The sequence below is a fragment of the Hippopotamus amphibius genome, chromosome 3 (assembly GCF_030028045.1).
Source record: "Hippopotamus amphibius kiboko isolate mHipAmp2 chromosome 3, mHipAmp2.hap2, whole genome shotgun sequence".
Taxonomy (NCBI): domain Eukaryota; kingdom Metazoa; phylum Chordata; class Mammalia; order Artiodactyla; family Hippopotamidae; genus Hippopotamus; species Hippopotamus amphibius.
Genome location: NC_080188.1, coordinates 161,626,966 through 161,646,454, shown reverse-complemented (window position 1 = coordinate 161,646,454; position 19,489 = coordinate 161,626,966). Strand labels below are relative to the sequence as shown.

At 37.0% G+C, this 19,489-nt stretch overlaps 1 protein-coding gene across 7 annotated transcripts; it reads left to right on the top strand.

The window, feature by feature from the left end:
- Positions 1-927: 927 nt before the first annotated feature.
- On the top strand, positions 928-17,069 carry ANGEL2 (angel homolog 2). Of its 7 annotated transcripts, none has more exons than XM_057726935.1 (9): positions 928-1,125; positions 3,317-3,642; positions 8,161-8,417; positions 9,214-9,283; positions 10,475-10,896; positions 11,767-11,893; positions 12,303-12,360; positions 14,495-14,658; positions 16,634-17,069. In XM_057726935.1, the coding sequence occupies exons 1-9, from the start codon at positions 1,067-1,069 to the stop codon at positions 16,783-16,785; spliced, it is 1,635 nt and encodes a 544-aa protein (XP_057582918.1). In that variant the 5' UTR covers positions 928-1,066; the 3' UTR covers positions 16,786-17,069. The 7 variants fall into 7 exon arrangements, with proteins under 7 accessions (XP_057582918.1, XP_057582922.1, XP_057582924.1 ...); XM_057726939.1 differs by having other exon boundaries at positions 14,572-14,658; positions 16,634-16,769; XM_057726941.1 differs by lacking the exon at positions 16,634-17,069 and adding an exon at positions 13,693-13,748 and having other exon boundaries at positions 14,572-14,652.
- The last annotated feature ends 2,420 nt before the right edge of the window (positions 17,070-19,489 follow it).

Genomic DNA, 19,489 nt, shown 5'->3' with positions numbered 1-19,489 from the left:
AGACGCCTACCCTCACCCCACAGAAGGAACCAGGTCACCACCCACCTCAGGGAGCAAACAAGGGAAACTGTTATTTGTTTTCACTCCCCCCTGCTGCCGCAGGGGCCTCAGTAAAGCCTTGCCTGAATTCCCTCTCCGGCCTCTCAACAATTTCTATTGATTGGGGAAGGCCAAGAACCCTGGATGGTATCAACTTCATAGAACATAACTACCACAAATAACGCAAATCAACGATATCTCTACTGAGGGGAAAAGTGTTTTTCAAATGCATCTGATTTTTTTGTAACACAAGAGGGGGGAGAAAAGCCTTCCCGAGAAATTGTTCCACTGAGCTCCCAAAGAGCCTATAAAAACGGTCATCAGGCTTTCCATTATTCTTTTCCCCCTAAGCTTTTTCCTTCTTCAGTTCTCTGTGTATGTGTCTCTTGGGGAGGGTCTCCACTTAAGTAATGTTTTCCACGAATCTTCAGTCTTATACTAAATTCGATAGCGATGGACGCACACGTACACTCAAAAGTAAGCTCTGCGGATGTGTTCCCACAAAATTAATTGGAAAAAACCCTGTGGTACCACAATTCTACCGGAACCCAGAGAAGGGCATTGCCCCACTTTGGGCATCCGCCTTTGCAAACTCCCAAGGACATTATATAAATACAATAATATTTTTTTCTTTTCTTTCTTTTTCTTTTTTTTTTTTTTTAACAGTAACTGCAATGAACCCTCCCATAAGCCTTAGGAAAGCTGTTCAGCGCTTAGTTTATTTCCTCTGTTTCTTTAAGACGTTGTCTGGTGTTTTTGCCCTGTTCGGAGATGGCTGCCCCTGCTTCACACGCTCCGCGCATGCTTCTTGAACACAACTTGCCGTAGAGGCAATTCAGTGACTTTTGCGGCGCAAGATGGGGACTTGGCGGCGAGCGAGACGGAACCTCCCAGCATGCTTTGCAACCCGGCCGCGAGACCCGACGTCTAGTGATGGGGAACCCCTAGTGCTTTACGCCGCCAAATCGGCCGTAGACGTTGAGGTTGAGCCCGGGGCTTAGGAATTGGACGCCCGCAGAGGGGGAGGATGGAAGCGTGGCGCTGCATGAGGAGAGGCTACGGCCGCTGTGTGGTGGGGAGAGGCCGGTCAGTAGGGCTGGGTGCCGGGAGGAAGGAGGGTGGGGCGGGCGGCCTGGGGGCGGGGGCGGGCGGCCCGGGTTAACCCGGGCGGGGCGGGGCGGGGCGGGGCGGGCTGGGGTGTGGGGTTGGAAGACGAAGAGGGGTTGGGGCCGCGGTGCCGTCGGACGGACCTCCAGAGATCCCGAGGGATAGGTAAACCCGGCACGCAGCCGGAGGGACGCACGGCCCACGGGGTCCGGGCCCCGGGCGCGGAGCGCGTCGGCCGCGGGCCGGGTTCGTGCTTTCCAGACCCGGTTGGCCTCGGCGTCCCGGCGCACTTCCCCCAACCCAGCCTCCGGGTCCCCGGCCTCCTTCCCCAACGGCGCAGCCCCCTCCGGGAGCTGCCGGTCTGCAGGGAGGCTGCCTTCCGCTGTAGGTCCGGGGTGGCCTGACCCCGAGGGAGGCGCGTGCGTGCTGCACACGCCCAGGGGCTGGTGTGTTGGTGTCTCTGAAAGTTTAGTCACTGGGATCCCCACCTTTATGATTATTACCAGTTTTTCGTTCCACATCTATATAACTTACTGGATATTTTTCTTGAAATTGACTCACTTTTTAGAAAAGCACTTTAATAGGTGCTGCCCACATTAGCGTCTCCCTAAGCAGTATCCGTGAGATCTTGGGTTTGGTATACCGATCGTTTTTTCTAATACATTTTGAAATAAATACTTAGCTATAAAAATTTTCGAAGTTTAATTGTGTAGCATATGAAGCCGACTGGTGTACCGTACGTGGAAAGCACAGCACTCTATTAGTCTTTCATAAGTTACGGGGATGTGGCTTTAACTCCTGTAGTCTTGGGACTTGACAGTTCAGTTCAACAATGTTTCCTGAGTACCAGCTGTGTGCCAGGCACTGTGCTAGGCACTTGGGAAAAGATCCAGATTACAATGAATAAGAAGGCTCTGGCTGTGAAGGAGCTCATCATCTTTAGTAACTACAAATACAGAGAATAAGTTTTGTAGTACATTTCAGTACGGTAGCTTGTTGGGATAGAAGATGTATGTGCAAGCCCCAAATCTCTGTGGCTTTCAGAGTTGTCATAAAGCAGGATATACTACCCAAGTCATGCCTTTAAAGACTTACAGTTATGTTGAGCTTAGAGAGTAGTTTGAGAATGTGTAAACTGCTCAGTAAATTAATATAATAGTAAAAAATTTAAATGCTGTGAAAATGAATATAACCTATAAAAGTCAAATAACCAACAGCAAGTACAACTTAAGCAAAATTCCTTTGGTGATAAAAGTGGACATTATTGACACTATCTTGGAAATGTACCTTTGATGAATTCTGGAGGAAAGGATAGAAGTTTTTCTCAGAATCCTAACATTTTGCCAGAATAGTGTAGTAGAAAACATGGTGCTTGAGTTGCATTGTTTCTGAAGAGAGCCTGAGAGTGATACATCTGTTCAAACTAATGATAACACTACTTTGGAGACATTTCTCATGGTATAACCGATCATATACTTGGTATCAGAAAATTGGTGCTGTTGGGTTTGGAGTGTTGGTGAATTTCTAGTAAGTAATCCTCTCATTTCCCAAGGAGAAGCATTCTTTAAATTAAAAGGGAAAAAAAAAGTAGCATGGAACAATAAATTATCTACCTACTGATTAGCAAGAAAGGTGCTCTTATGAGATAGTGATAGGCTTTTGTTTTCTTAGCTTTAAAGATGTTTGGAAAATATAACCTTGCTATAAAAAAATTGTTCAGAAACATGTTTTTACTCCACACTCAGGTTGGAGAGATTCACTTTAATTGTAGTCAGCTTATGTGTTCTGTATTTGATTTAAGTATTATGTTTGCTGTGGATTTTATTTGTCCATTGAGTTTTATTAGATGCTAGAAAGCTACTCTGAATACAGTTTGGTGATGGATTCCTCTCTCAGTTGAATTGTGTGGACCTTAGAAGTATGTCTGGTGTTTTGGGAGGTTTGTGGATTCTATGCTAAGTGTTTAGAATACCATTCATAGTTGTTTAGGGAGAGCATTGAGCTATTGCCACTAGTAAAGTAATGAATGCTTTTACCCCCATCCTTCACAGATTTAGAAGTCAGATTTTAAATATTAGACATTACCTTCCCTTGAGGAAACAGATTTAGCCTTTGTGTGCTATAGCTGAACAAAAAGTGGTGCCTCAAGGAGTGTATTTATTTCTTTTAGATACCCCATGTTACCCCATCACCAGAAGAGTCTGGGCAGAGACTGGACTACACCGTGGGAGAATCTGCAAAGGTGTTGCTGGAACAGACATATTTCTAGTTGTATGAGGTGGCCTGGACATTATTCTCGTGCTCCTTACCCATACTTCAGTAGTAGGCATTTTTCACTAAATTGGAGACCACCTTGTTTGTTTGAGTCTAGAACTCAGTTTCAGTACTGGAACTGGAGACCCGACAACCTGAGCCAGACATCTTTGATTCATCTCTCTAGTTACATCATGAACTCTGAGGGAGATGAGCCTTCATCAAAACGAAGAAAACACCAAGGTAAAGGTGACATTTATCTTGGTGCAGAAATAGACATAAGCCATAGAGCAATAGAAACTTTGGTATTTAATCCTTAAGAAAACCTCCTGCAGATTTTAGAAGTGTTTGGTGTTTATTTTTAGCCAGTAGTTTTCTGTTAGGAAAAGGGAAATTCTTTTTTAAAATTAAGTCTTTTAAAAAAATCTTCAATTAATTGTGTGTTTCTGGCAGTAAAAATAGCAGTGACTTTACATATAGACTAAAGTTGGAAAACAATGGAGGACTAGATTAAACATTAAGTTTAATTTAAGACTAATTTTCAAACTCAGTGTTTTTGAAACAGAGGTCCTTCGACTTCTTAGAGGTGGTAGATATATTCTTGGGAGTCCACAGATCTATTTAAAAACATACCATGTTTTCATTTTTCAGGTTAGCTTTATTATATAAGACAAAAGAATTTCCTTAAATAGAAACAATCATACATGAAAGCTCTTTCCTTACAGAATCAGATTTTAGCTTATTAAATTTATATTTCTCATACTGGGGTCTATAGACAATCTCAGGAGTCTGTGGGAAGTTTCATCTTTTAACCGTATCTTACTCAACTTTGCGACAGTTTTTTCTAGATATCTTGATTATTTCTATTTTTCTCATATTCTTTTTACTCTAAACAATTCACTAGACTGTCTGTGCTGCCAGCCTGGCCCACCCTCCAAAGTATACATGAGTTGTCTAAGTAAGTTTGGAGTTGCCTTTCTTTCTGAGCTGTGGTTTTCAGTGAAGATCATTCCTCTGAAGATATGAAAATAGGCTGTGTGGGTGTTAGTGTGTAGGGAGCTCACCTGAGTTTGTCAAAGGAAGGCATTCAGTGTGTCTCACCTGGAAGTCAGAGCTAGATTAGTTAGTGCTCTTTTAAGTAAAACTTCTACCACTCAAAAGTGAAAATCTATTTGTATAGCACTTAACCACCACATGTGTTTATAAACAAATATTTGTTTGAATAATTAAAAGGTATTTAGAGACATTAAAATTATGTTCCTGCGAACAACCCGTAATTTATAAATCTAGGGCTATGTGATGACATGAGGTAGCTTCTCACTCACGTATTCATTGTTCGTGAGGTTGGTACACATCTCTTCTGTTAGCCTTTTGTAATAAATCCGGTGTGCTCTCGGATGGAGCGGTGGCGTAGTGACACAAGCATGGGCTTAGGAACCGCTCCCTGCCCTCATTCAGCTCCACCACTGATTGTGTGAGTTTGGATAAGTTACTGAACCTCTCTGCTCCTTGGTTTCCTAGTGTAAAATAATGCCTGCTTTGAAAGCCTGTGGCGGATTGAAGTGCCTATGTGTGACGTGAATATGTCAAAGTGCCTAACACAATGTTGGCTTCATAGTAGGTACTCAGAAAATCCTGGTGGTGGTGTTTTCCCTTTAATGGATGGGGAATTACATTTACAGACTGATAAACTTTGATTGCAACCTGACTCTTTATATGTCCGTTCTTCCTAGGTGTTGTGAATAAGGAAAATGCTCTTCGTTAAGCCATATTTGTGACTTCTGATATTTCACTAATACTACTTTTCAATCAAGAGAACAGCATTGCTAACTTGCCTATCACTTTAAAGTGGTATTTGAAGGATTTGTGTGACACAATTATGACCTTTTAATTAGGCACCCTAAAAACCCGATCAGGCCTGTTGCTTACTTTCTTTGATTCATCTGTCTTCTCTGCTGTGATCACCTTGTTGCTCCTGACATGGAAGGTATATAAGCTTTTGTAGTGTGAATTTATGTTGTGAAGTATGTGAAGGCCAAAGACTATCCACTCTTTCAGTAGTTTTCAAATTATCTTCCAGGGAACCCTAGCATTCGAACACATTTCTGTATGTTTATTGAAAGCAAGTGTGGTCAGGATAAAATGTGTTTACCCCGTCATCCCAGCTCCAGTCCCAACATACCAGGGATTGATGGTCATGACGTGAAAAGTTATGCCAAAGGGTTGTACAAGCTGTAGCATCTGAAAGCCACTGTATTAATTTGATAATCTGATGGTCTCGGTTATTTAAAAAATGGAATTGCAAAAAGACTTGGTTACAAACTCTTAATTGCCAGGACTGTACAGATCTTAATGCTTTTATATGCCTTTATATATACATATTTCAGAAGAAGGTATGAATGATTATTTTAGATTTTCATCTTTCATGTTTTAGTGCAGTGGTGCCACCAGGGTAGTGCTATAAGTTTGTGATGATAGCTTACATTTTGTTTGTATGACTAGAGTTCTTACCATCTCATATACATATAAAGACAAATGATTTGTGGGTAAAACCATAGACAGTCCCTAATTTATGAATGAATTGTGTTCTAGATAATCAGTTCTTAAAAATCAGTTCTGTTTTCCTTATAGAGACTATGTTATAAATCTCAGGGTAGCTGTGCAGAGTCAGTATAATTTGCTTTAGTTCTGGCCTTCAGGCGTGGGATTCTCCATATTCAGTGAAGGGTAAGGAAAGGGATAGTTTTCTTCCCTTTCCTGGGCATAGGACAAGCTCTAGGCTAGCTTATGTAATAATTGAACACTTTTGTTTAATTTGGTTTTCTTTCCTTCCACCATTTTTTCTTTACCTTTCTCCTCAAGCCCCTAATACCTTCATGGTATCAGATTTCCAACTCCCCTGTTCCACCCAGACCTCACTATTCATGAAAATTATCTTCCTCTTCTTTCCTCTGGTCAAAATTTATATTCCCTCAGTGCAGCAGATATTAGCATTTAGATTTTGAGGGAAGAAATCTGATTAGTTACTTACCAGAGTATATTTAAAAATTTTTACTTCATTGGCATTTTTATAGAGTGTATTGATATTCTTTTTTTCTTCCAGTTTTATTGAGATATAATTGACATACCAGCACTGTATAAGTTTATGGTGTACAGCATAATGATTTAACTTATATACATCATGAAATGATGATCAAAATAAGTTTTGTTGAACATCTGTCATTCCATAGAGATACAAAAGTAAAGAAATGGAAAAGAAATATTTTTTCTTTGTGATGAAAACTCTTAGGATTTACGCTCTTGACAACTTTCATATAGAACATACAGCAGTGATAATTAAATTTATCATGTTGTATATTACATGTATATACATCTAGTATTTATCTCACAACGGAAGTTTGTACCTTTTGACTGCCTTCAATCAGTTCCCCCTCCCCACTAGAGTATGTTGATATTCTGATTGTAAATATATTGTCATTGTGGAAGATTTGGAAAGATCTTCCACAATCCTTCCTCTCAGAGATAATTACTATTAAAAATATTGGTATGTTGCCTTTTAGTCTTTTTTTGCCCATGTAGAAAATATTTTTCTTCAATTTAATTTTTAATTGGTGAAGTTTTAGGGATTGTAATCCAGTGAAGTGGAAACCTTGCAGAAAAGGGGAGATATTCTAGGACTGAGATTTTTTTTTCATATCATCTAATCATGCTTGAAAGTCCATCTTCAGATCTTTTTGTTTCCCAAGTTCATTCTGTTTCTTGTTTTTCCCTTCTTCTCAGCTTATAGATTCTCTAAAAAATTCCACATTTTTCTTCATGGCTTCCGTGGCAGGAGGGAGTATCCTCTTTAATAGTGGGGTGAGGAAGACAAGATCAAACGGGTGTATGTGTGGCTATAGATACACACACACATATAGTAGGGTGTGTATGTATCTATAGTGACATATGTGTGTATATATATATATAGTTATTTTAGTAATTTCTGAGTCAAAGACTGCCTATAATTGCAAAATCTCATGCTATTTGATCCTCTTCTCATCACTTTTTCAGGGTATACGGTGTCTTTGCAGAATAAACTATCACTCATTCCTGGTTGGTGCATGCTAGGTTTGTCAATCAGGCATTATCATTTACTAGCATTCTGTAGCTATATTACATTTAACTTGCTTTAGTGTGCATTAAAAATATTTCTTTTGTTCATTTTGTTTGCATTCTTCCAGTAAATACTGCTTCCATTTATTGTCATTATATATCCTTCATTCACACCTAAACTTGATTTCTCGGATGAATTGTTCTGGAACTTAGTTAAGCATTTGATGATCTTATACTAATAGGCGATAAAATACAATGTGAAATCATCTTATTGAAAGGCCAGCTGTGACATACAAATATATTATCATAGTTATGAAGTTGCTGTGCATGTCTGTGACAGAGCGACTTTGTAACCACAGGGAAGTGGGAAACTGTGACCCCAATATAATCTTAGCTTTATTAACACACACTCTCAACCTCCAGAATGACTTGCTAGACCCTTTTAAACTGTTTTGTACCTCTTGGTCAGTCATTGTATCATTTTACTGCCTTTGTGATCAATTTGATGACAGCTTCTGGTTATTAAGTGCTATATTGCCATTTCCTGGGGGAACACATCATGTTCATTGCCTATAGGAATTTTTAAAAGGCAAGAAAGTACTTACATACAGGAAAATATATGATCTTTTTTTATTAATTCTTTCTATTTTGTCTAATATGTTTTAACAGGCACAATAAAACGGCATTGGGAATATATATGTAATCATAATAAAGAAAAAACGAAGATCCTAGGAGACAAAAATGTTGAGCCCATATGTGAAGACAGTGAGAACAAGTTTGACTTTTCAGTGATGTCCTATAATATACTTTCTCAAGATTTATTGGAAGATAATTCACACCTTTATAAACACTGCCGGCGGCCAGTATTACACTGGAGTTTTAGGTTCCCCAATATTCTGAAAGAAATTAAACACTTTGATGCAGATGTAAGTGCAAAATATCATCAGAATTCTTCACATAAGGAAAAGTTGGATTCATTTCTGAACTAAATGGTTTTATCCCTTTTGTTTGTGGGGTAAGAAGGGAAAGCATTAAATATAGTGATGGGGAAATTCCCTGGCGGTTCATGGTTAAGACTCTATGCTTTCACTGCCAAAGGCCTAGGTTTGATCCCTGGTTGGGGAACTAAGATCCTATAAGCCACAGTGTGACCCCCAAAAAATTAAAATATAGTGATGGAATAGTTTTTAACAAGGTATCATAACTTTGGAGGAATTACTTGCTAATGGTTGTTGATATAAATAATTATATAACTTTTCAAAAAAGATGCAAAAAGATTTAAGTATCAGTCATTTCTGAGACAGGGACTGGCACCATATTAAGTATTAACTTTCGATTCAAAGTTTAAATAATTCGTGCAAAAATTAATTTAGGTGATAGCACTCAAATTCTCTCTTAAGAAAGGACTAGAAGGATTTAGTACTAATGAACATGTAAATTCAGGAAAAATATTCCAACATACAAATTATAAATATTTCCTTTGGGAAATACCAGTTGTGGATTATAAGAGGGCTTCATGTGATTTAAAGGTCAGGGTTTTGGGGACTGATCAAATTTGAAGACATTAATTTGGTAGATCTATACATTGCAAGAAAAAAATTCTTTTATTTCAGCTTTCATCAGGTTTTTAGAATTTTAGAAACCTATTTTTAAAGACAAAAGCACCAGAAAATTCATATTTACATTTTTTTGTTTTAATTCAAGCCATTTTTTTCTTCTAAGGTACTTTGTTTGCAAGAAGTTCAAGAAGATCATTATGGAACGGAGATCAGGCCAAGTTTGGAATCATTGGGTACAATGTAACTTTTTTTTAGCCAGATTTACTTAATAGGTTGCTAAATCTTAACTTGCTAACAAAGATGCTTGGTGTATTTGGGCCAAAAATCTTAATTTTGAAAAAACTTAATACCCATTTCAAAAGGTCAGGAAAAGATTGGGGTATTTCAAATGAAAATTTTTGTGTTGATATATAATTTTAATTCAAATGGAAAGGTGTGCAAGAATCTCTTAATAGCTTCCTTTCCAGGAGTTGCTTTGCCTACTCCCAGACCCCTAAGATTTTGAGTTACGTGTGATCAGGGACCATTGTGTCTGCTTCATCACTGTATAATACCAGTGTCCACTATGCCTAATGGATAGAAGCTAAAAATCTTTTTGATGAATGAATACCTCTAGAAACAGGTCATCTGAGAAATGCTGCCTACTTTGCATTCATTCGTTCAGCAAATATTGATGTTTTTTGAGTGCCTGCTATACACGATGCACTGTTCTAGACAGTGGGGATACAGCAGTGAGCAAAACAGGTAACAAGTCTCGGCCCGTGTGGAGCATACATTCTAGTGGAGAAAGGCCAAGAATGAACTGAACAAACAAGTAAATAGTGCCTTAGGTAATGATAGTTTTCTGGAGAAAAGCACAGGAAAGGGGAAATGGGTCTGGTTTCAGTTTTAAACAAAATGATCAGAGAAGGTAACATTTGCGTAAAGACTTGAAGGAGGTGAAGGAACAAGCTGTGGCTAGAGCTTTCCTAGTAGTGGAGATAGCAAAGGAAAGGCTCTGAGGTTGGAGTGCCTTAAGTCAAGTGAAGCTGCTGTGTGTGGAGTGGAGGGAGCGGAGAAGAGTTAGAGGCGAAAAGGTGAGAGATATGGGGTCAGGGGAGCGAGGGAGCAGCTTACTATAAGGCCTTACTGTCTTTGTTATGACTCTGACGTTTTTTAGGATGGAAATTAGAATGTGATAATGTACACGTATGTAACACTGAAGTCTGCCTGTAAAAAAATCTGTTTGACCCAGTCCCAGACTTTTTGATTCTAACACTTATTAACATCCTACATTACTAATGTTAAACATTGTTCAAAAAATTAGAACTGTGTTTTGCCATATACATAATTTTGTGTGTGTGTAGCAAAACACAGTTCTTCTAATACTTATATATATTAAAAAAACCAGTCATCTTTGTTTAAAATTTTTTTCTTTCTTATAGGTTATCACTGTGAATACAAGATGCGGACAGGAAGGAAACCTGATGGCTGTGCCATTTGTTTCAAACATTCCAAATTTTCCCTCTTATCAGTGAACCCAGTGGAATTCTACCGCCGTGATGTTCCTCTGTTGGACAGAGACAATGTTGGATTAGTGTTACTCTTGCAGCCCAAAATTCCAAGTGCTGCCTTCCCTGTGATCTGTGTAGCTAACACACATCTGTTGTATAACCCCAGGCGAGGTGATATTAAGCTGACCCAATTGGCAATGCTTCTGGCAGAGATTTCCAGTGTTGCCCATCAGAAAGACGGCAGCTTCTGCCCCATTGTTATGTGTGGTGACTTTAATTCTGTTCCTGGTTCCCCACTCTATAGTTTTATAAAGGAGGGGAAATTGAATTATGAAGGACTTGCCATAGGAAAGGTAAGTGCTTGCTTCCTGTTATTAGGAGGTAGACTTCGTCTCTCTATTCATTGTAAAGTGAGCTATTTGAAAACCTTGGATGAGTCAGTACTTGCTTTACCAACCTATGATGATGATCCACAGCTACTAATAAGTAATTATATTTACTTGATTGAATTTCAGCTTTTCCATCTATTTGTGGCAACATTCTGCCTGGAGGAATTGACAGGCAGTAAAAATTCAGAATGGGGGAGGAGAACAAAAAAGCATTGACAGATATGAGTATGTCACAAATAAGGAACTGCTCACAAGGTGGCAGAATAGACTTTTGAATGCTGGATGTGGGCAGTGTGATTGGCAAAACAGTAATTTAGTATTTACGATATAAATTTTCCTTTATACAGTGATAAATATTTTAATTCTTTAGCTGAGTATAATTTATGCCATGTTTTTATTTTCATTGTACTTTCTTCTGCTTACTTTAGATCATTTCATCTTCAGTATATTTAACCAAAATAAGCTCTCCACCACAGTTTTGAATGATAGTTTAAAATTTTATGAATTGATCTCTCTCAGTATTTTTATGTAACAGGAAATATATTGCAGGTAGTAAAAAAGGAGGAGCAATATTAGTCCAAAACTATAGATCATTTAGATTTCCAAATTAGAGAAAAACATGCATAGGAAAAGATTGCCATTTTCATGTAAATAATAAGTGCTTTCTGAACTGTATTTGAACAAGATTTTATAAGCACAAATAATCACTTAATATAATGAATAAAGGGTAATATTTAGTATTCTTGGATTCCCTTTTATTTAAGAAATAAACTTTTCACTACATAAACTATTTAAAATCTATTCACCTAAGATACCTGTTGAAATTTTGTTTAGGTATCTGGCCAGGAACAGTCTTCACGGGGACAAAGAATTTTATCTATTCCAATTTGGCCCCCAAACCTAGGTATCTCACAGAACTGTGTGTATGAGGTACAGCAGGTACCAAAAGTAGAAAAGACAGGTAAGTGTTTGCAATACATTTTGGCAGTCTTCTTGATAATAATGTTCCCTTTGAAGACATAAAACTAAAATTTTAAAGGGATCTCAGGGATGAATATTCATATATAAAAGCATATAGTTGTTTGCTTATTCCTTTTTTTTAAGAGTTCTAAATTCACCTTTTTAAAATTCAACTTCCAAAATTATCTTTGCATGAATTACTTGCATGTTGCTTTGGAAATGTTTATGTTTTATTTCTGCTAATTCTGGAGATCATTAAAACACAGATTCCAGGATGCACGATTTAACAGGCATCTATCTAAACTAGATATGTCTTAAATATTGTTCCTAGAGTAAAAGGGCTATCCTAAGGCAAACTAGAGGAAAACAATACATTGATAGTATTAATATATTTCTCTTTGTTCTTACAGACAGTGATCTGACACAGACACAGCTGGACAAAACAGAGGTCCTAGTAACAGCTGAAAAGTGAGTTATGGAAAGCAACAATAGACATTTGCTGACTTTAATTCAGTAAAGAAACATTTCTCAAAAATCACTTGGATGAAAATGAAGCTGATGATGTTTTGTGCTGGTGAAGAATGCTGGCCCTTAAGTCAAATAGACCTGAGTTCCAACCCTGACTTTGCTACTTTTCAGCTGTGTGATTTTGGAGCAAGAAATTTAACACCTCAGAGGTTCAGTTTCTTTATAATTTCGGTTGTTGTGAGGATTAGATGAGACAAAGCATGTAAAACTCAGTGTTTGACATATAATTAGTGCTTAAGCAGTGTTATTTATAGAAACAGCTTATCCATGGACCTGAACTGGCTAGTACTCTTCAAAATTTATTGCTATTACATATTTAAACAAAAGTCAAGATCACAGAAAAATATCTTTCAGAGTACGAGAGGATCTTTAGCCTCCTTTGACTTACTGGATCTCAAAACCAATCTATAGGAGAATTGATCCAAAAAAGAATATGTCTGCAGAAAAGATGATTACTTATATGTGTCACTTAAACTACAGGAAAAGGTCATCAGAGGTAGCCAGGTGAAGATGCCTGGATTTCTTTTTATTAAAGAATCATGGATGTTTAGGGCTATGGTTGAGAAACAGATGTATATTAATGCAACAGAATGTCTCTTGGGAGATTTTTTAATTTTTAATTTTATATTTTTTACAATAAACTGCATATATTTAGAGTGTACAATTTGGTATCCCAGTCTTCTTGGGAGATTCTTGAAATGTCTTGATTGTTTCATATTGTGGCTCTTTTATAGCTTTGGCTTTTGTTTAACATTTAAATTTTGGGACCACCTCTTATTCTTTTTATTGCTTTCTTCTAAGTCTTATTTTATTTTGTGTATCTTGTTTTGGGAAAAAATCTCACATATAAGAACTAGTAAGAAATGAAGCAATTTTTTTTAACTTTTAAAAAAGAATATTTAAAAATTCCTGATTAAACCTTTCAAAGTAAAAGCTTCCCTGAGTAAGATTAATAAAGAGGCTACTCTTACTAACCAATACTTAGTTTTGAGTAATTCTAAAATCTTTTTATAACAAAATAGGGTATAAGAAAATATACTTTTGAGTATCTGTTATAGTGTGTTTATACGTGTAGCTTCTATCTGTAAACTGAAATGTTGGTAGTAAGATAAGTTTGCAGGAGACCTATTTTACATTTAATGATATTGTAAATATAAGTCCTTAGACATAAAAAGTTCCTAAAACTTAAGAGCATTTTGAAGCAATTACCTTTGTTTATTGACAAATGAGCTCTTTAAAAGCAGAGCAACATCTTTATCTGTGTATTTTCAGCACCTAAGATGAGATAGTGCCTCGAACTTAGTACATATTTGGTAAATGTTTGTTGGGTGAGTAAAAAAAAAAAGTTTTTTTAACTTCTCTTTTGTGACATAAAACATCCTTAAAGTTCATGATGTGTTAATAGGAAGTGATTTTAAACCTTTTACCCATAACATCACGTGCATTTGTAGTGTGGGGTAAATGTAAACCATTATAGAAGCTCTTTTAAGATGCAGTATGAGGGAATTCCCTGGCAGTCCAGGGGTTAGGACTCAGAGCTCTCACTGCCAAGGGCCCAGGGTTGATCACTGGTCAGGGAACTAAGATCCCACAAGCTGTGTGGCACAGCCAAAAAAAAAAAAAAAGATACAGTACAAAATTATCTCATATACCATAGCAAGAACTATCATGGAAAAATATGGCCCAACATCAAAAGTCTGTCAGTTCTAAATAGCATTCCTCAAGGCCACTTTAATTTTCTTTCTTAAAAACAACAAAAAACTTATAAATTGTTTAAGAATGTGTTCATTTGTAAGTGGAGGCTCTCAAATATGTTATAAATTTTAAAAATCACATTAGTATGTTAATTTTAAAGGCGCCCTCCCCCGCCCCCGCCTGGATCACAGCCCTGTTAATGGGTTTTGGATATCACCGCATAAATAAAGGAATACAAAATTGTGATATGGTCTGTTTAAATAAAGACTGTCCTAATGTCTGGTTTTATCTGGAAGATAAGTGAAAAAGTGGTTAAATATGAGGAATTATAAAAATCATGAAGAACTTGATGGATGCTAAATTTTCCTTTTCATTTTAGGTTACCTTCACATTTACAGCACTGTTTCAGCTTGTCATCTGTTTATTCACATTATTTTCCTGACACTGGAATTCCAGAAGTGACCACCTGTCATTCCCGAAGTGCCATAACTGTGGATTATATTTTCTATTCTGCTGAAAAGGAAGGTGTTGCTGGGCAGCCAGGTAGAGAACACATGTAATCTTCAATTCTACTTGAGAACACAGTAGCTCAAGCTTCGGGGCTAAAGTTGATAAAGTTAGCTAAACGTCTAGATGAAGTTCTAGATATAGAAATTAAAAGTATTTTGGGGACTTACCTGGTGGCGCAGTGGATGGGACTCTGTGCTCCCAATGCTTGGGGGCCTGGTTTTGATCCCTGGTCAGGGAGCTAGATCCCACATGCATGCCACAACTGGGAAGGCCGCTTGCTGTAACTAAGGAGTCAGCTGCAACTAAGACCCAGCACAACCAAATAAGTAAATGTTTTTTAAAAATAAAAATATTTTTAAATTGGTAATATATTTGGCAGATTGGTAACATATTTGAGTAAATCAGTTTATCAGCTGCAAAAGATGGAGGCAGTGAAACACCCGAAAGCAAATTAGTACCCAAGAATTATATCCTCAGCTCTCCCCTCTAGTCCCAGTCAGCTTCTGAGTTACAGATCTTTCATATTGCCTTTGGTTTTACTCACCATAAACTTAATTGTTTTTCTTGTGACAGCAGTATCATGCAGGTTATTTTGTTTGTTTGTTTTGGGTTTTTTTAGGATTTTTTTTAACATTTTATGTATTTATTTATTTATGGCTGCTTTGGGTCTTCATTGCTGCGTGCAGGCTTTCTCTAGTTGTTATGAGCAGGAACTACTCTTGGTTGCGGTGCACGGGCTTCTCATTGCAGTGGCTTCTCTTGTTGAAGAGCATGGGCTCTAGACGCAGGGACATCAGTAGCTGTGGCTCTCAGACTCTAGAGCACAGGCTCAGTAGTTGTGACGCACGGGCTTACTTGCTTCACGGCATGTGGGATCTTCCCAGACCAGGGATTGAACACATGTCCCCTGCACTGGCAGGTGGATTCTTAACCACTGCGCCCCCAGGGCAGTCCATCATACAGCTTTGTACTTAAATTTTACCGAGGTATGCTGCCTTCACTGCAGGGCCTTGCTTGTACTGCCAACAATTGACAACTTTGTCATATTGAGCCTGGAGTGTTGGTTCTTTCTGGAAAGAGAAGTCTATATGTGTTTTCAAAAAGCAAAGGTGATAATACACTCTTCCTTGTATGAGTCAGTGAAAATAAGGTTTTAAATACTAATCAAATGATTTAACATGGAGAAGAAAGTGCCATTTAAAGTAACTGGAAGTCAAAATATATTCAGAAAACTGAAAATCCTAAATGTGGACAGCTATTTTGTCTTTTCTGATTTTTTTCTTTTTTCTTTTCCTTTTTTTTTTCGGTGCTGCTTTTCTTTTCTCCTCTTCCCTTCTGTTTGTTTGTTTGTTTCTTCCTTTCCAAGGATAGCCTTACTAGTAACACTCAGGAGATGGCTTACTCCTCTCTGCTAGGTGAACTCTATTAAATACACTTGCTGCTTTGAATTTGTAGTACGGTTTTGTAGTTGTCATATACTGTAAACACTCACTAGGTGGCAGAAGGGTGCCATGGACCAGCATCGCTAATATGAACATTAAGAGCATGTTCTCTTTACTCTACTTCTGTGGGTACTGAGTCTCTGGGACCAAGCTATACTAATTTATCCTACAGTCACTTCATAAACGTCCTATTCAGATGTGGCTTGGTTTCTCTGATTTTAAACAACTACAGAAAGATTGATGGGTGAATTTCTTAGGTAGTTGTCAATCTCAGATTACTCTTAACATTCTTACATGTTACATTGATATTTTCTAAAGATTATTTGCAGAACTTGAAATAGAAAAAAAATCTGAAATAGAAAAAACAAGCATCTGAAACTGCTGTTTGTCAAAGACATAATCAGGTTATAAGGCAATAAAAATTTAACCATATTCTAAAAATTGTTTCATATTAGACTTCCAGGGGGCGTCAAGTTATATATCATCGTTTTAAAAGAAAAAAAAGATTTCTATGATTTACGATAACCTGTTGTTTCACTAAATATGTATATGTTTTTTTAATGTAGGAGCTGAAGTCGCTTTGGTTGGTGGCTTGAAACTTCTAGCTAGACTGTCACTTCTTACAGAACAAGACTTATGGACTGTTAATGGACTTCCAAATGAAAATAACTCTTCAGATCATCTGCCTTTATTGGCTAAATTCAGACTTGAGCTCTGACTTGTCTTTGATTACATATATACTTTGTTTTCCCATTTATGTTCTTTTTCAAAGAATGTAAAGTTGTTAAGATTTTGCATGTTATTTATTTTTGCGCTATGGTGTATCTGAAGAGGTTATGTTAAATGCTTGAAACAGGTATCAGAAGAAACAAGTTTACAACAATTTTCTTTTTTAATAATGAAAAAATATTTTCCTGACAAGTGAGATCTAAATGCTCTTTATTGTAAAAGAGTTGTAAATATTTATTCTAAATGCCAGTAAAATTGACAGTGATTTTTAAATATAATGCAGTTTCTTTAGTCCTCTTAGTAAGAATTTCTTTTCATGTTTTTGGCAAGCTTTACAGTGCATCCAAAATATCTTTGAGTTCTTGAAAACCACAACTGATTTCCCTTTCAGAAGGGCCAATTTCATCATGAGGATCATACGTTTGTTGAGTCCTAAGTAGTTCATCTCGGAAATCACCGGGTTGTTCACAAGTGTCCAACCAACCACTTTAGTTTGTTTTTGAGGGGGCTCAATAATGCTTTTTAAAATTGTGCAGATTACTTAATCCATTTTATGGCTATCCTGAGCCATGTAATATGCCTGCATTTTATTAGGGAAGTATAGGTCACCAAGAGTAGTAGGATGAGGTGCTTTACACAAGCCGACTCTCCATCCTGTGATAGACCATTACAGGATGCTAAGAGAGGCAGAGACTGGAGTGTTTCCCTAGTAATTTTTTTTTTTCTATTCAAGTTTCAAGAGAAGATCCCTGGATTGGGGGAGAGATTTTATTTTACTTAACTAATCCTGTAGACATTTATTTTCTTAGGAAACTTATATTCGGCACAACGTGGCAGCTATAAGGTTATTTTTATTTTGCCTCAGAAATAAGAGGAAGCCAGCAAAACTCTAGAGGGGAGATACCAACTTGGAGACCTAATACTCTTAAGTAGTAACTTTAACTGTTTTGTTTTGTTGTGGTTTAACTGTTGTGGTTTTGTTTCTAAAATGTTTTGTTTTATCATGATGCATCAGTGTGAGATGATGCTGATTTTTTTTTTTTTATAAAGTGGTTAAGAGCAGGTCTAAAAAATCCTGCAGTTGGCTCTGTATAAGTGTTTGAATCAAAAATTTTTAAACATAAGAAACTTTCCTCTTTTTTAGATGTTGGGATCAAAGAATTATGTACATTTTTACTAAGTAGTAATTTTATATTGAATTATAAAAGTTTTTAAAATGGGTTTTAATAGAATGCTTCATCTTAAATTAGAAAGCAGTAGTTACTTTATAGTCTTGGACGTCAAAAGTTTTTCTACTAAAGTATTTACTACAATTTTTAAAAAATAAACCAGATAAATACCCCCAAAAGGCCTATGGGTTACAAGGATTTGCGTAGTAAAAATTATAGTGATAAGCAAGTACTTTTAACTGTTTAATGTCTCACTGTCTCTTACTTACAGTATTAACTAGAGTTCTAGAATTTTTCATTTTGTAGTAACAGTTTTCAGAAAATTGTATGTTCTGATTAGCAGATATTGTCCTATTGTCATTATCAAATAATAACAGAAGATAATATACTTATCCCCTTTTAGTATTGGGAAAGAAAAATGAAGATTCATTGGTTACTACTTTGTGTTGTGCGAATTTATTAACAACTAACTTTATATACAGGTATTGTTGACAAACATCCCTGAAAACCTCTGGGAAAACTTAACTTTTTGTATCCTGATTAATATATTGTGATTTTAGGCCCTTTCCATGCGTTTTCACTTCAGTAGAGCTAATCCATACAGCTGCTTTCTACTGTAGCTTATAGAATGAAGTAGTGTTTTGTGTAACGGAGGCCAGAGCCTCCACGTAACCTTCTCACAGGTTTTTAAAGCTCCACTAAAATTAACTGTCTTTTTTTGGTCAAAAGAGTTAATAACTCTGTTGGAGCCTTGTATTTATCTGCCAAAAGCAATTAAATTTGGTTAATTGCTGAAACCAGATCTCCCAGTCTGGAGTGCTGTGCTACCCAAGTGTGTGGGGTTTTTCGTTTTGTTTTAATTTCCTCGGCTGCACTGCACAGCTTGTAGGATCTTAGTTCCTTGACCAGAGACTGCATCCGGGCCATGGCAGTGAAAGCGCTGGGTCCTAACCACTGGACTACCAGGGAATTCCCTGTGCTATCCAAGGTTTTAAATGGAAAGGGGTATGTTGTGGAGTAATGAAATTTTGGTTTTACTATAGCTTTTGCTACCTGTATGCGTGTTTGAAATCATCTTTTTTGGAATTTAGCAGCTGTCTGCTTTTAACCCTGTGCTTTCATTAAAAAACAGACAAACAAAAAAACAACTAAGTTAAAGATCCAGAGAGTTCAGGGGGTAGAGAAACATTCATGTCAAGTCATTTGCACTTTGTCCCTGTAAGTTACCTAATAAACTATTGTACTAGTACATCTGTGCCTAAAGGTTTTGTGGTAGATGTACTAAGCTGTGTAACTGACTTGTTGCTTCTTCTAAACTGTTTCATGACCCTTTGCAGCCTTTATTACTTAGGCTGATACCAAAATATAAGTGAATTAAGATACACCAAAATAGAGTGATGTTTAATAGTCTGAAAATTGTGGAAGACAACAAGGGTGAGAGAGTGATAAATTAGTTTACTAGGACAAGTATGTAATAAGAGGAATAAGGAAAAAAATCACACCGTTTATATTTTTAGAAGAAAA

Bases quoted from the DNA above. Each gene is read 5' to 3' on its own strand.
- ANGEL2 (XM_057726935.1), top strand. From the start codon at position 1,067: ATGGAAGCGTGGCGCTGCATGAGGAGAGGCTACGGCCGCTGTGTGGTG. The intron at 10,897-11,766 runs GTAAGTGCTTGC...AATTTTGTTTAG, and splicing joins AAGGACTTGCCATAGGAAAG to GTATCTGGCCAGGAACAGTC. The intron at 12,361-14,494 runs GTGAGTTATGGA...TTTTCATTTTAG, and splicing joins GTCCTAGTAACAGCTGAAAA to GTTACCTTCACATTTACAGC.